The sequence below is a fragment of the Suncus etruscus genome, chromosome 17 (genome assembly GCF_024139225.1).
Source record: "Suncus etruscus isolate mSunEtr1 chromosome 17, mSunEtr1.pri.cur, whole genome shotgun sequence".
In the NCBI taxonomy this organism is placed as follows: Eukaryota; Metazoa; Chordata; class Mammalia; order Eulipotyphla; family Soricidae; genus Suncus; species Suncus etruscus.
The window spans coordinates 9,576,063-9,592,641 of NC_064864.1; the positions used below are offsets into that span (position 1 = coordinate 9,576,063).

General features: G+C 36.7%; 1 protein-coding gene across 1 annotated transcript in view; it reads left to right on the forward strand.

The window, feature by feature from the left end:
- Positions 1–616: 616 nt before the first annotated feature.
- The window catches only part of SLC16A9 (solute carrier family 16 member 9), a 28,477-nt gene continuing 12,514 nt past the window's right edge, over positions 617–16,579 (forward strand). The window contains exons 1-2 of the mRNA XM_049790534.1: positions 617–812; positions 8,441–8,584. Of these exons, the coding sequence (XP_049646491.1) occupies positions 617–812; positions 8,441–8,584 (340 nt within the window). The remainder of the gene's footprint in view (positions 813–8,440; positions 8,585–16,579) is intronic.

Genomic DNA, 16,579 nt, shown 5'->3' on the forward strand with positions numbered 1-16,579 from the left:
ATCCCCAGTGTCCTATATGGTCCCCCAAGCCAGGAGTGATTTCTGAATGCATAGCCAGCAGTAACCCCTGAGCATCACCGGGGGTGGCCTAAAATTAAAATAAATAAATAAATAAAAATAAAAATACCAAAGTCAGCCTGATGTCTGCGTTTTTTTAAACGTGAGGGTTCTTTTTAGAGAACAATCTTTAATTTTTTGTTTTGTTTTTGTTTGTCTTTGGGCCACATCTGGTGGCACTCAGGGATTATTTTTGATTGTGAACTCAGAAATTGCTCCTGGCAGGCTTGGGGACCATAGGAAATGCCTAGGATCAAACCCAGGTCTGTCCTGAGTCGCTGCACTGTGTGCTATTGCTCCGGCCCATGTTTAAAACGTATTACTCAAACTATAAATTAAAAATGCCCAACTCAACCTGATGTCCGTGTTATTTTTTTTATGCTTTTATTTTTTTTTAACTTGAGGGTTTTTTAGAAAACAATCTTTAAGTTTTAATTTAGAACTTTTTTTTTTTTTTTTTTTACAATTCACACATAACATGACTTAGCACACTCTAAATGTCTTCTTTTTGTTTTTGTACAGGATCTACAGAGAAGCACCTCCTTGATTGTACCTTATAATGGATTTGAAAAAGTCACCTGATGGTGGATGGGGCTGGGTGATTGTGCTGGTCTCTTTCTTCACTCAGTTTTTGTGCTATGGATCCCCGTTAGCTGTTGGTGTCTTATATATAGAATGGCTCGATGCCTTCGGTGAAGGAAAGGGGAAAACAGCCTGGGTCGGGTCCCTCGCAAGTGGAGTTGGTTTGCTTGCAAGTAAGTGAATAAATATTTGTTATTCTTTACCCATTAATTATTTCATGGCATTAGCTGTATTAATATTGTATATGACAAGACATTTGACCCTATTTTTGTTGTTTTTAGAATAACTCTTTACAGTAAAAATTCTCTGAGAAGTTCAAAATTTCCTCAAGCATTCATTCATTCATTTCTTTAATGCTATGTGCAACAACTATGTGTTAGATAATGGAAAAGATGGACTGCAAACACATCATCATTCCTGGTCTTGAGTGGCTCTCAGTCTATTGAGGGACTTACTCCCCTGAATTAATGAAAAATATGAGGCAGTGCTCCAAATGTGTCCAGTGAACGCTAGTGACCAAAGTGACTGCAGTGTTCATCAATAATATAATCAATTTCTATTAAACTCATAATCACTCCTCTCTGATTCAGATATGTCATGGCTAAATTTATATTACTTTGCAAAGAGAAAAAGGACAGGGCAAAGGTATTTTTCTCTCTCACAATGATTACACAATTCAAGATTTTAATATACTATTATCTGTGACCTTTTAAAATCTTTTATTGAGTCTATTGTGAACTACAAGTCCCTCATAGTTGGATTTCAATATAGTGACAGTGAATTAGGGACATACCCAGCACCAGTGTTGACCTCCCTCCATCAGAGTTCCCAGCATGCATCCTATATCTCCACCCTTAGCCTCAGATCTACCAGTATAATAGGCCCATTTTGTGTTTAACTTGTAGTTTGGGTCTCTTGATTCTATTGTCATTGACTTTGGCTTGGATATTTAGTTCTGATCTTTTTATCCTCCACTAATGTAACTGAGACCACTTAGTCCCTGGGCCCCAACCTCTTTCTCTTTTCTTTTCTCTTTTCTCAATTCGTAGAAAAATGCAGAAATATGAGGTAAAAGAAAGAAATCCATGTCACAAGGTTCTATGAAAATGATAGGAGCCCTTATCTACAAGATACAAATAGAATTTAAAGAATACAAATTTAAAATTTGGATCTAGAAGATACAAATAGAATTTAATTTTTTTTCTTTTTTGATTTTTGGGCCACACCCGGCGATGCTCAGGGGTTACTACTGGCTATCTGCTCAGAAATAGCTCCTGGCAGGCACGGGGGACCATGTGGGACACCGGGATTCAAACCAACCACCTTTGGTCCTGGATGGGCTGCTTGCAAGGCAAACGCCGCTGTGCTATCTCTCCGGGCCCAGAATTTAAATTTTTTAAAAAATTAAAAAAATTAAAAAAATTTTAATTTTAAATTTTAAAAATTTAAGAAGGGGGTGGCTTTTTTTTTTTTTAAATAGATTCAGCAAACATTAGGGAAAATAGAAAAGATATATGCTTGGCCTAAAAACAAAAAAGGTGACTACCTGTAAAGCATCCTGTCATAAGACTGACTATAGACTCTGGGCATACTAATTCTTTCCTCATGGAAAAGAAAAGTTCTACTTAATCATGGTCATCCCAGTCAGACTTCTGTAATATGTGACATGTATTTTGCATAGCTCTCATAGGCCACCTCAAGTTCTTTAGGACAAATGTTTACTTATGCTTTAGAACAGTAGAGATGTGTGTCATAAACTTGATGTAATTTACTGAGCAAATCACAGTTCTTTTTTATTTTTTTAGTGTTTTTGTCTTTGCCCCAATACCTGGTGATGCTCAGGGGTTACTCCAGCTCTGCCCTCAGGAATCACTCTTGGTGGTGCTGGGGGGACTCTGAGATGCTAGGGATTGAAATCAGAATGGCTATCTACAAGGCAAGTGCCCTACCTGCTGTACCATCACTCCAACCTCATAGTCTCCATTTTTATAAGAAAAAATTAGGCTGTTATATGCAATGATTTTTATGTGTGCTGTATGTTAGCTTTCCTGATCACTGACTGGGAAGTTCTTACTGAACTGTTGCTTCCAATTAATATCTTACCTTGTTTAATTAAAAACAACGCTCAATAACAATGAGGGTTCATTTTGATGTGTCAGATAAGATAACTAAGCATAAGTAAACAAATGAAAAGAATACTATCATTCTATGCCCTGGAGAAACAAAAATATTTTATCCATTATTTGTTAGAAAGAATTTTTCCAATTGTAGATAGCGAAGTTATCCAAGTACAAATGGAGGATAATTAATATCTTAACAAAGGGGGTCTTTAAAATGTCTATGATTTTAGAAATCATGAAAAGAGAATATTTTAAAAGACTCTTCAATTTTTATTAGCAGTAACAGAAATAGAATTGCCATGCCTTGCAGCAAAGGTCAAAGTATAATCAAAATGGTATCTTGTTAGCACAAACTAGAGAAACAAAACTGCTTTTTATTAAGTCGGTCTGGTTACGAGTTAGTTGGGGGGTTCAGGGAAGCAAAGATCTCTTCAAAAATGATTGGGACATTGGTACTTAGAGCTGAGACTCAGACTGAATATAACTGCAGTGCTGCACTTTTCTCCAAGTTCCAAAGTGACTGACAATGGTAGTGAGTGGGAGAAATAGAAGGCCTGTTTCGAATACAGGCAGGAAGTGGGGGAGGAAGGAAATGGGGGGCAATGGTGGTGGGAATATTTCACTGGTGAAGTGGGGGTGTTCTATATTACAACTTAAGCCCTACTACAAACATGTTTGTAATCATGGAGCTTAAATAAAGATATTATACACACACATATATGAAGACAATAAAGGCAGAGTTGGTAAACTGGGATTTAAAAAAAAAGTGAATGATGACTCCTTAGGGCTAAAAACAGAGCTCTTCATGAGCAGGATGCACTGCATAATAAATCCCAGGGCAAAATAAAAAATAGGACCCTTGCTTTAAAGGAAACTAATATTATCAGCACAGCAACAGTGTGCAAAGCAGTAAATCAAATGCATGGCCTCTTACAAGCTGTTTCCTGTTTAATCAAATAATGTGGAAAAGCACCTGCAGAGAGAGAGAGAGAGAGAGAGAGAGAGAGAGAGAGAGAGAGAGAGAGAGAGAGAGAACCACTAGAATTTTGGACTAGTTTATCAAAGCTTCTGAAGAATAAAAAGACAACAGGTTTGAAAACAAGAAAATGACAGAAGAGCTGCCACTTACAAGTATGTTCAAGCATGAGTTAATATCTATAAAATACATGTGATATTGGCCTTTCTTGACTCTTCACAGAATAAATTAATGGACAAATATTGAACTCTGTGATAACCTAGTTGGTGTTAGCTAGAGATGCTCCAGCCATGAGCCTCAGTAACTCCTTACTTTGTCAACAACTTGTTTTACTTTACAGAGAGAAAATAGCATGGGTGAGACGATCTTGGATTTTGTACAAATCATGAGCTGGATGAAAAAATGGGCTATGAGAGCCTCAGGTCAAGGGCAGGGCAGGACATGCAGAGTCCTTATGTGCAAAAATCTAGATCCTACACTGCAGATGACACAGTCTGTAGCACAAACTTGTCTGGAGGAGGAACTGTGTTGGGAGGGACTTTGGTCTTTGTTATGACAATATTCCCTAAGTTACTCAACATGAATGGAGGTGTTGTTGTGAAGGCGTTTAATAGATATGTTGAAAGAGCTAAATCTTTAACTTTAAGGAAAACATTATTTTAGATAATCAAGCCATCCTGGTTGCAAGGAGTCTGACCCAGGCAGCTACATGATATAAGAGCAGCAATGATCTCTCCAAGAGAAGAGGTTTGCAGCTATTCAGAGAGTTCCAGTGCATTCTTCCTAATAGTTTGGCTGAGGATGTTATAAACTTGCTTAGTCAGGCTACAAAGGTGCTTCAATTTTTGTTTTAGTTTCTTGAAATGCATCCCATCCTATCTATCTTTTTCTGGTTGTTCTCTCTGGTCAAAGTCTGACAGATACTAAACAAATGAAAAGTACTTGATTAAAGATCTTCTTCATTGTTTGCAAGTTGAACCAGACATTCTTGATTAGATGCCCTTCTTCAGACAAAGAATGGTGGGGCCATACTTCAGATGCCACAGTTGTTGAAGGAGCAGGGCCATTCCTCCCACCACACCACACCCCTGTATTTTTGTACTCAGAAGATTTAATAGTTCTCTCACCACATTTTAAAAAAATCTGAATTCTTTCAAAAGACCATCAAACTAATATTGAATCAGGCCACATCTAAAAACAGAAACTTGAAAGAAAAATATATAGTTAGTCTAGTCAACCTAGCATGCTGAGAGAGTTGTGAGTGCTGGCAGGGATGGATTTGAGCTTCTATCTATGCTTTTAAAATTTTGCTCCTCAGCTCTGTTTTAAACCCTGAAAGAAAAACTGAATTGCTGCAAGGATGGTTGTTATGTTGGCCTCATCCCAGTGCTCTAGGCAGTTCCAGGATTGATGAGAACACTGGCAGGTCATGGTTAAACTTCCCATTGTCTCTCGGTATTACCAAACCAACCAAAAAGCAAGGCAAGCATGTGAAGGCAAAGATTTCAGTGGGTGTGACTTCTTTGTGTCTTTCTCTTCTTCCCGTGACAAGAACTGAAACTCATGGTCTCAGCAGGAGCTGGGGATGCGTATGAGGAACCTGATATTTGGAGGAGCTTGCACCCTCAGTGACCAGCTTTACGGCCCAAGCATGGGACTTCCACACCTTGGAAGTCCTTGGTGTGAGACAGGCACAGAACCTGGTTAATCCTGTATTTTATTTCACTTTTTGTTTTGTTTTATTTTGGGGTTACACTTGGTAGTGTTCATGGCTTACTCCTAGTTCTGCTTTCAGAGATCAATCACTCCTGGTGGTCTGAGGAATCATACATGATACCTGAATTGGTCCTGTACAACACAAGTAACCCCACTTCTGTACCATATCTTCGAGACAGACATTTTATTTCTCACTCTATTATTGCAATGGTCGTTGTTAGTGTAGTTATTTCTCTTAACTGCACTTACCATTCTTTGTGGTAAACTTCATAATAACATGGGCTGGTCCTTCTGGCCCTCATCTCTATTTAGTCTCTGGATATTATTACTATACTATCTTTTATTTTTCTTAAATACCACAGATGAGTGAGGCTATTCTATATTTATCTCTAACCCACTGACTTATTTGACTCAATATAATAGTTTCCCTGCCCATCCATGTATAGGAAAATTTTATGACTTCATTTTTTTCTACCAGCTGCATAGTATTCCATTGTATAGATGTACCACAATTTCTCTAGCCACTCATCTGTTGTTAGACATCTAGGTTGTGTCCAGATTCTGGCTATTGTAAATTGTGCTACAATGAATGTAAGGGTGCAGAGGGTATTATTTTATTGTGTTTTTGTTATCCTAGGATATACCCCTACTAGTGGCATTGCTGGGTAATATGGGAGCTCAATTTCTAGTGTTTTAAGAAATATCCATATTGTTTTTCAGAAAGGCTGGACTAGTTGACATTCCCAACAGCATTAAATTTCTCCTCACATCCATGCCAATAGTGGTTGTTCTTGTTTTTTTGTGAAAGGCTTTCAGTTTTTCTCCATTAAGTACAATATTTACTATGGGCGTGTGGTAAATGGTCTTAACTATATTGAGAACAGTTCCTTCCATTCCCATCTTGTTGACAGTCTTTTTTTTTTTTATCATGAATGGGTGTTCAACATTATCAAATGATTTCTCTGCATCTATTGAAATGATCATGTGATTTTAATTTTTTCTTTTGTTGATGTGGTCTATTACCTTAATTGACTTGCAGATGTTGAACCATCCTTTCATTTCCAGAATGAAACTTATTTGGTCATCTTGTATGATTTTCTTAACGAGGCTTTGAATCCTATTTGCTAGGATTTTGTTGAGGATCTTCGCACTGTGTTGTTCATCACAAATACTGGTCTGTAGTTTTCTTTTTTTCTTTCCTTCCTTCCTTCCTTCCTTCCTTCCTTCCTTCCTTCCTTCCTTCCTTCCTTCCTTCCTTCCTTCCTTCCTTCCTTCCTTCCTTCCTTTCCTTCCTTCCTTTCCTTCCTTCCTTCCTTCCTTCCTTCCTTCCTTCCTTCCTTCCTTCCTTCCTTCCTTCCTTCCTTCCTTCCTTCCTTCCTTCCCTTCCTTCCTTCCTTCCTTCCTTCCTTCCTTCCTTCCTTCCTTCCTTCCTTCCTTCCTTCCTTCCTTCCTTCCTTCCTTCCTTCCTTCCTTCCTTCCTTCCTTCCTTCCTTCCTTCCTTCCTTCCTTCCTTTCTTTCTTCTTTCTTTCTTTCTTTTTTGTGGCATCTCTGTCTACTTTTGGTATCAGTGTAATGTTACCTTCTTAAAAACTACTTGGGAATGTTTCTGTTTCTTCAATATCCCGGAAGAGCCTAAAAAGTATAGGCAATAGGTCCTCTTGGAAGGTATGAAAAACATTCTCTAGTGAATCTATCTAGGCCTGTGCTTTTGTTTTTAGGAAGACTTTTGATTACTATTTTAGTTTCCTCAATAGTGATGGGCCTGTTCAAATATGCTAGATCTGTGGTCGGCAATCTTTTTTTTCAACTGAGCCAAATCTCACCAAAACCACGATTGAAATTTATTTTGAGAGCCACACAGGGCGCGCACTGACAGAGGCTAGGAGAGAGTCCTGACTCCTGGAGCGGCCAAATTAAAAGTGTAAAGAGCCACACATGGCTCTCGAGCTGCAGGTTGCTGACCACTGTGCTAGATCATCTTGGTTCAACTTTGGAGGATTATAAGAGTCCGAGAATTGATACATTTTTTTCTAGGTTCTCTTGTTTTCTGACATGGTGTTATTCAAAGTAGTCTCTGATTACCTTTTGGATTTTTGTAGTTTCTGTAATAATATCCCCATTTTCATTTCTAATTTGGTTTATTTTATTATTTATCTTTCTCTTTCTTTTTGAATTTTGCTAGTGGTTTATTGACCTTGTTTATTTTTTTCAAAGAACCAACTCTTGCTTTCATTTCATTGATCTTTTGGATTGTATTTTTTATTTCTCATTAATTTATTTCTGTCTCAGTATTATTATTTCCTTCTGTCTTCTTATTTTTGTTTCATTTTGTTGATTACTTTCCAATTTTATAAGCTATTCCATTAAACTATTTCTGTAGGCACCTTCTTCCTTCCTGATAAATGCTTACAAAGCTAGAAATTTTCCCCTTAGTACCACATTAACTGTGTCCCACAAATTCTCATAATTTGTGTCTTCCTTCTTGTTTGTTTACAGGAATATTTTGATTTCCTCTTTGATTTTATCTCTGACCCACTAGTTGTTCAGTAGTGAGCTGTTTATTTTACAGGTGTTAAAATTTTTGTCTGTATCTTCTTGTTATTCACTTCTAATTTTAGTGCATTATGACCTGAGAAGGTAGATCTTACAATTTTATCCTCTTGATTTTATGGAGGGATTTTTTTTATGGGCCAGCATGTGGTCTGTTTTGGAGAATGACGCATGTGTGTAGGAGAAGAAATTTTTGTTTTCTTGTCATTTGTCCAAAAGAAAGAGGATAACAATACCCTTTCAGGGACATAGGAAGAATCTAATGAAATGAGCTTGTATGTGTGATGTCCCTCTATATAGCATCTAGTTCTGACAAAAACACAGTTGATAATGTTATTGTTATTATGTTATGATGGAAGTAATTATTTTAACTACTGCTGATATGGATCATATGTTGCGGTTACTGTCAAATAAATAAATTTACATTTGTTATTTTAGGTCCTATCTGCAGTGTCTGTGTCTCATCTTTTGGAGCAAGACCCGTGACTATCTTCAGTGGTTTCATGGTGGCCGGAGGGCTGATGTTGAGCAGTTTTGCCCCCAACATCTACTTTTTGTTATTTTCCTATGGCATTGTTGTTGGTAAGAAATCTGGTCACTCTCTAATGTTATTAAACTTAAAGAGCTAAACAGAATTTTATGAGGGCTATATTTCATTAGGTTTCTTATTCAGCTAAATCAGGAGTGAAAATACTTCCCCCCTTCAATTCCCACCTCCAAATCGGGGCTGATGTGAGAGTACAGTGGGTAAAGAGTTTGCCTTGAATGTGGTTGACCTGGGTTCAATACCTGGCACCCCATATGGTCCCCTAAGAGCTAAGACCATATGGGGAAGTGATCTCTGGGCACAGAACCAGAAGTAAGCTATGAGCATTACTAGGTTTGGCCCAAACCCCCACCCCCCAAAAATGAAAAAGAAAAGAAAATGTTCATCAATACTTTATATTTAGTGTCTTCTTCACCCAAAATTGTAATTAATAAAATATCTCCCCAGAGAATCAAAATAGTTGTCATTTCCTTCCTTCCTTCATTTCTTTACTTTTTCCTTCCTTATTTCCTTATTCCTCCCTCCCTCCCTCCCTCCCTCCCTCCCTCCCTCCCTCCCTCCCTCCCTCCCTCCCTCCCTCCCTCCCTCCCTCCCTCCCTCCCTCCTCCTTCCTTCCTTCCTTCCTTCCTTCCTTCCTTCCTTCCTTCCTTCCTTCCTTCCTTCCTTCCTTCCTTCCTTCCTTCCTTCCTTCCTTCCTTCCTTCCTTCCTTCCCTCCTTTTCTTTGTTCAAGATTCAGGGAGGCCTTTCAACACAGCTCTTATCAGCACAAGACGGGGGGGGGGGGCATGAATCCTAATTGTTATTAACCTCTGTCCTTTCTCATGACTTAGAAAATGGTTTCTTGGGGCCAGAGAGATAGCATGGAGGTAAGGCATTTGCCTTTCATGCGGAAGGACAGTGGTTCGAATCCCGGTATCCTACATGGTCCCCCGTGCCTGCCAGGGGCGATTTCTGAGCATAGAGCCAGGAGTAACCCCTGAGCGCTGTCAGGTGTGACCCAAAAGCCAAAAAAAAAAAAAGTGGGTTCTTTAATATTAAGTGGTTGAACAAGGTTCTGTTTAACTATTTGGATTTTTTAAATTCTGCCTTTCCATCCCAATGGTCCAAATCACAATGTAAAGCAGAAGTAAAAAGTAGATTAAAACATAATAACATTATTATCATTAGTTTATAATAATAATATTATTAGAAGGCATACCAAGCAGTGCTTAGGGATCATTAATTTTAATTTTAATTGGTTTATTTTTATGCCATTGTCTTTTGCTTTATTTATTATTTTTTCTTCTAACTACTTTGAAATTTATTTGTTCTTTTTCTAGTTTCTCAAGTTATTTATTTGATTTTTTTTGTTTGTTTTATGATGTGAGTCTGTATTACTACTTACTTCCCCCTTAGGATAGCTTTTGCTGTGCTCCATAGATTCTTGTAGTTTGTGTCTTCATTCTCATTAATTTGGAGTAACATTTTAATTTATTCTTTGATTTTTCGTTTCATATTAAAGATTAATAAGAGTTGTTCAATTTTTAAACGTAGAACTTTCCCTTCCTTTATATGGCTTTATATGGCTGACTTCTATTTTCTTGACATTATTGCCTGAAAAGATACTTATATAATTTCTATTTGTGTGACTTTATGGACACTCAAATTGTGTATTAGCATGTAATCTACCTGGAGAAGAAGATATATTTGGACTTTAGGGGGTGAAAATTCCTGTACATGTCTATTAATCCCAGTTCTTTTAATTCCTCATTCAGGCCTCTTTTTTTTATATTGATTTGCTGTTTGATTTATGATCTGTCAATCAGAGTAGAAGTTAATATTTCCCACTACTGTTGTGTTTATTTTTATATATTATGCAGAATTATTCACATATGTTTTTATAAACTTTAATGCTCTTCAATTTGGTACATATATATTGATAAAAGTAAGCTCTCACCAATATGTAAAGTTCATTTCTATCTCATTACTTTTTTGTTTGAATGCTAGTGTCTAATATAAGTATGGTTGTTCTTATTTTTTTTCTTAGTCTTTCACTGCCTAAGTATAATTATTTTATAACCTTTCAAGATCATGTCTGATTTATCTTGAGAGTTCAAGTGCCTCTCTTGAAAGCAGCAGAAATTGGATTTTTTTCCTGACCCCTCCAGTCATTTATTTTGAATGGAGAGGTCAGTATTGACAGTAAGACAAATTATTGATATAAAGGGGTTTATTACTATATATTTTTTGTTTTCTTTGCTATGCCAAATGATGTTTAGGGTTTATTCCTGACTCTCAGCTTAGGGATTATTCCTGGCAAGTTCAGGGGATCAGGTGGAATGCCAGGGATTGAACCAGGTCAGCTGCATGCAAATCAAGCACCCTACCTGCTATACTGTCTCTCCAGCTCCACTTGCTATTTTATTTTAGACTTTGATTGCTTTGAAAATTTGTCATTTGCTCTCAAAAGAAGTCACTTCGGTATTCCTTACAGAGCTGGTTTGAGGACAACATATGTTATCAGCAGTTGTCTGTCTGAGAATGTTCTTTTCAAATGTAAGTAATAACCTATCATGGTAGAAGACTTAAAGAAAGGATCTTCACATTTAATACTTTGAATATATTTCAATTAGATTTTTATTACGTTTAAGAGTTTAATTTGAGAAATCTGCTATGAGTTGTATGGTGGTTCCTTTGTGACTTTTATCTAGGGGCAGGAGAGATAACATGGAGGTAAGGCATTTGCCTTGTATGCAGAAGGATGGTGGTTCAAATCCCGGCATCCCATATGGTCCCTCAGCCTTCCAGGAGCTGACACTGCTGGGTGTGACCCCAAACAAACAAACAAACAAACAAACAAAAAAGACTTTTATCTCTCTGGTTCTTGCTATTTTGTTTTGGCGTTGCTTTTATTTTTTTTTAAGGTTTATTTTGTTTAGACTGATTTGGATCCCCAAATCAGTGCATAAAATCTTTCTGCTCATATTGAGGAAGTTCTCAGTTATTGTTTATTCCACCAGTCATTCTTCCCCTTTCTGTCTTTCCTTTTCTTCTGGAATTCCTATAAGGCAGGGTTTGTTCTTTCTGATGTTTTTAAACATATATCTTCAAATCTCTTCATTAAAAAAACTCTTTTCTATTATTTTTTTTATTAATGATACTGGTATTTTATTTTTACAATCATGTATTCAATATTTGACTTCTGGGGCTGGAGAGATAGCAGGGAGGTAAGCATTTGCCTTGTGAGCAGAAGGTCGGTGGTTTGAATCCTGGCATCCCATATGGTCCCCCAAGCCTGCCATGAGCGATTTCTGAGCATAGAGCCAGGAGTAACCCCTGAGTGCTGCCAGGTGTGACCCAAAAAACAAAAAAAAAAATTTTTTTTTTACTTCTTTCGTTATGTCTTTTGTTCTGTTACTGTGTTCTTTATTTCCTTAGTATCTGCGTCACTTTTCTCTTTCTATCAGTGCTTTTTCCCACCCAGGGAAGTAATCCTTAGTTTGAATTTGTCCTCAGTTCTGTGTTTCACAATGTCAAAAAGCTATTTTGAGAGAATAGTCATTTTTTCCAGTGAATTGTCTATGTGTATCCTATTTGTTACGTTCATTTCAGTTTTTATATGTTCTTTGGGTTGATGTCACAAGGGGTCATTAGGAACTTTTTTTTTATACTTTTAGCCCTCTGAACTCTTTCTTTATAGTTCATATTTATAAAGCACTTACTATGTGCTTGTCTCTGTGCTCAATATGATTCCCTTTTACAGAGAGAGAATGAAGTCCAACAAAGTGATATGACTAACTAAAACTACATAGCTAGTTAACTTCATCCATTATGACAATAGATCCTAATTTTTTTGCTTCAAAACTTTCAAGGGTCAGAGAAATAGTACAGGAGATAGATTGCTTGCTATACATGTGGCTGATTTGATCCCCAGAACTCATATCATCTCCCTCTGCCTCACTAAGAGAGATTCCTAAGTGAAAAGTCAGATGTAAGCCCCGAGCACCACCATGTATGATCATAAAACCAAATAAATGAATAAATAAAAGAGAAGGAAAACTTTTAAAGTTTATTTTAAAGTTAAAATACTAAATATTTTAGTATTAAGTTTATTTAAATTGTATAGTATTAAAATACTATACAGAACTTTAATGTTTTTAGACCAAAAAGGTTTGATACTAATATAAGCCTGTAGATATAAATGTGATAATCTCATATAAAATTTGAGAGTTTTCATTAATTAATAATTTTTCACTGTCAAAAGTCATAAAATAAAAATATATCTGTGTATACCACATAATATTATTCCTTCTATGACAAACTCCTTTTTACATGTATAATTAAAACATATCTTAGTAAATTAAACTGTGATCTAAATATTTAAAAATTGATGGCTTCTTCCTAGAACACATATTTCAGGGTTAGCCTAGATTTAGCCTCTGCAATTATGTATCTCAAGTTGCCATTGACATAAAAATTAAAAAATTATTCTCAGTATTTACTTTTATCTATCGGTAAAATTAATATGTAAAAAAAAGAAATTCACTAACATTGTTTAATATTTATATAATTAAATTGTGTAGTAAAATGTGTTAAGTATATATATATTTATAGCTAGATACAAATAGAAGATATATAGAAAGAAAGAGACATAATTATTTCTCATGTCCTAATTTCAAACTTTCTGTGGCAATAAAAATAGTTTTACCAATCTAGAAATTTTATTAGCATTAGAGATATTGGAATATTGGAATATTTAAAATATTTTAATATTTTAAAAATCTTTTGATATTGGCTATCCCTTCCCAAGAACTAACAACTTTAAATTCAAATTTTAATTCGATTAATTATATATTAATTACGTAAGACTTAATTCTGGTTTTAAATTACTCTTTTGACTAGATTGTTGTAGGGATCTACTTAACTTTTAGCAAACCAACTCTAGGCTTGCTAACAAGTTAAATCATTCATCGATTAGGATGTTGTAGCAATGACCACATATGTATTTTGATTAGGCATCAGGGACTGGGGAAATGATTTTTTGGGTCTATGGGCTCAGTGTATCCACTACAAAACAAAGTTGGACAAAGATTTTACACATTACCCAGCCTACATATTACCCTACTCTAGGAGGATGTAATTTAAATGTTTCACAACAGTATTTATCAAAACCAGCTCATGCTTCAACCATCAATGCTCATAAGGTATTTTACTTACAGAACATACAATTACTGAAATAAGTGGTCATAGTTATCTTTGGAGAAAAATCAGGGTATTATATCTATACAATTTTTTGAATAGTAATAACTTCCTTGAATTCTGGCCTTCTTTTCATTAATGGCCTCCGAGTTAAAAATAGAATCCGGATCTTAGGAACACAAAAATACAATACAAAAATCCCTTCCTCACACCTATATTCATTGCAGTGCTATTTACAATAGCCAAACTCTGGAAACAACCAAGATGCCCTTCAACAGATGAATGGCTAAAGAAACTGTGGTACATATACACAATGGAATATTATGCAGCCATCAGGAGAGATGAAGTCATGAAATTTTCTTATACATGGATGTATATGGAATCTATCATGCTGAGTAAAATAAGTCAGAGGGAGAGAGATAGACGCAGAATAGTCTCACCCATCTATGGGTTTTAAGAAAAATGAAAGACATTCTTGCAATAATTTTCAGAGACAAAAGAAAGGAGGGCTAGAAGTTCCAACCTACTACATGAAGCTCACCACAAAGAGTGGTGAGTACAATTAGAGAAATAACTACATTGAGAACTATCATAACAATGTGAATGAATGAGGGAAGTAGAAAGCCTGTCTAGAGCACAGGCGGGGGTAGAGTGGGGAGGAGGGAGATTAGGGACATTGGTGATGGGAATGTTGCATTGGTGAAGAGGGGTGTTCTTTACATGATTGAAACCCAACCACAATCATGTTTGTAATCAAGGTGTTTAAATAAAGATATTAAAAAAAATAGAATCAGGGGGCCTGGAGAGATAGCACAGTGGTGTTTGCCTTGCAAGCAGCCGATCCAGGACCAAAGGTGGTTGGTTCGTATCCTGGTGTCCCATATGGTCCCCCGTGCCTGCCAGGAGCTACTTCTGAGCAGACAGCCAGGAGTAACCCCTGAGCATCGCCGGGTGTGGCCCAAAAACAAACAAACAAAAAAAAAAACAAAAAAAAAAAACAGAATCAGGTTTGGGACCAGAGTGGTAGCACAGTGGTAGGGCATTTGCCTTGTACTTGGCTGACCCAGGATAGACCTGGGTTCGATCCCCGGTGTCCCATATGGTCCCCTGAGCCAGGACCGATTTCTGAGCGCATAGCCAGGAGTAACCTCTGAGCGTCAGCAGGTGTGGCCCCAAAACAAACAAACAAAATAGAATCAGGTTTGTGGATTATATACAACCTGACTTGTCAATAGGTTCTGAAATCTTGTGGCTAGAAATTATCTCATAGATAGATTCCTGGCATTCAAGTCACAAGATGTAGGTCACCTTAATTCCCACAAATGCTTGTTCCCTCATCTGTGAGGCTAAGCAACCTGCCTCACATACATCTTGTGAGGACAAACAATGACAAGCAAAATTAAAATAGTTAGATTGGGATTTATTTAATTAAAAAAACTTGCTCACTATGATAATTATTGGGCTGTGGAAGGCACTTCTTGCGAGCAGATTATTAACACTCTGTGCTATGGTTGACTTCTTTGTGATTTTATTTTATCAGTGTAGGACACATTTGTATAGGAGAAAAAATTAGGAAAATAATGAACCATGACACCTTTGTACTGTTGCCATTTGAAGTCGTGTATCTAACTGAAATTTTTTACGTGATCTATATTTATTTTCTTTTCAGAATTGTGAATTATTTAGGAAATAAAAACAAGAAAAATTTAAACTAACGATTCTGTGCAGAAAAGTAATCCCAAACTATTTTATTTGTTTGAATGAACTAGATAATTTTTTGTTTTGGGAACACACCCAACGTGCTCAGGAATTACTCCTGGCTCTGCACTCAGTATTTGCTCCTGGCTCGAGGCATTATATGGGATGCTAGGGATCGAACCAGGGTCTGTCCTGGGTCAGCAGCATGCAAGGCAAATATCCTATCACTGTGCTATCACTCCATCCACTAAACTAGAGTCTTTTAAGATAGTATGGGATAGGGAGAAATAGCACAAACTCTAGGCTCAGACTATGTTTTTAACTTTGTCTTAATTACAGTGTTAACCATGTCATCATAGACAAATTATCTAAATTCGGCTCCTTGGTTTCACTATGTATCATAATAATAGCATCTCATTATAGAGTCTTACGGATTGATGAGATAATGTAATACCTATTAGTTAATGTAGTAATTATTATTGTATTTTTGACCTTGGAAAACTATTCAATTGCAGAGTTACCTTTAATAAATGGGACTGAGGGACTGGAGATTTAGCATACCGGTTTGCTTTTCACGCAGTCAATCCGAGATGGACCCAGGTTAGATTCCTGGCATCCTATATGGTTCCCTGAGTTTTCCAGGAGTGATTTTTGAGTGCAAAGCCAGAAGTAACCCCTGAGTGTCACCCAGAAAACAAAAATAACAACAAAAAAATGGGACTGAGATGATTTCACAAATATGGGTAGGCACAGGGAGATGCCTAATAACTTTATTTCTTCTTCTTCTTCCAAATTCCTTTTTGACTTCTTACAGTTTAAGACCATGACAACCATCTTTTGCTCTTAAAAAACCTTTATCGGAGCTGGAATGATACTAAATAGGGAAAGGTGCTTTCTTTGCACATGGCTGACCTGGATTTGGTCTTAAGCACCCATATGCTCCCTCACCCCTGCCAGGAGTGATCCCTGGAGCACTGCTGGATGTGGTCCCTCAAAGAATTAAAATAAAAAACTTTATTGACCCATAAATACTTATTTACTCATCCATCTATTCATTTTTGGGGCTACACTGTTAAGAGGTTCAGGGTCAGAGTCTAGGCTCAGAAGTGACCCCTGGTGGTACTTGGGAGACCAAAAATGCAAATAAATGTAT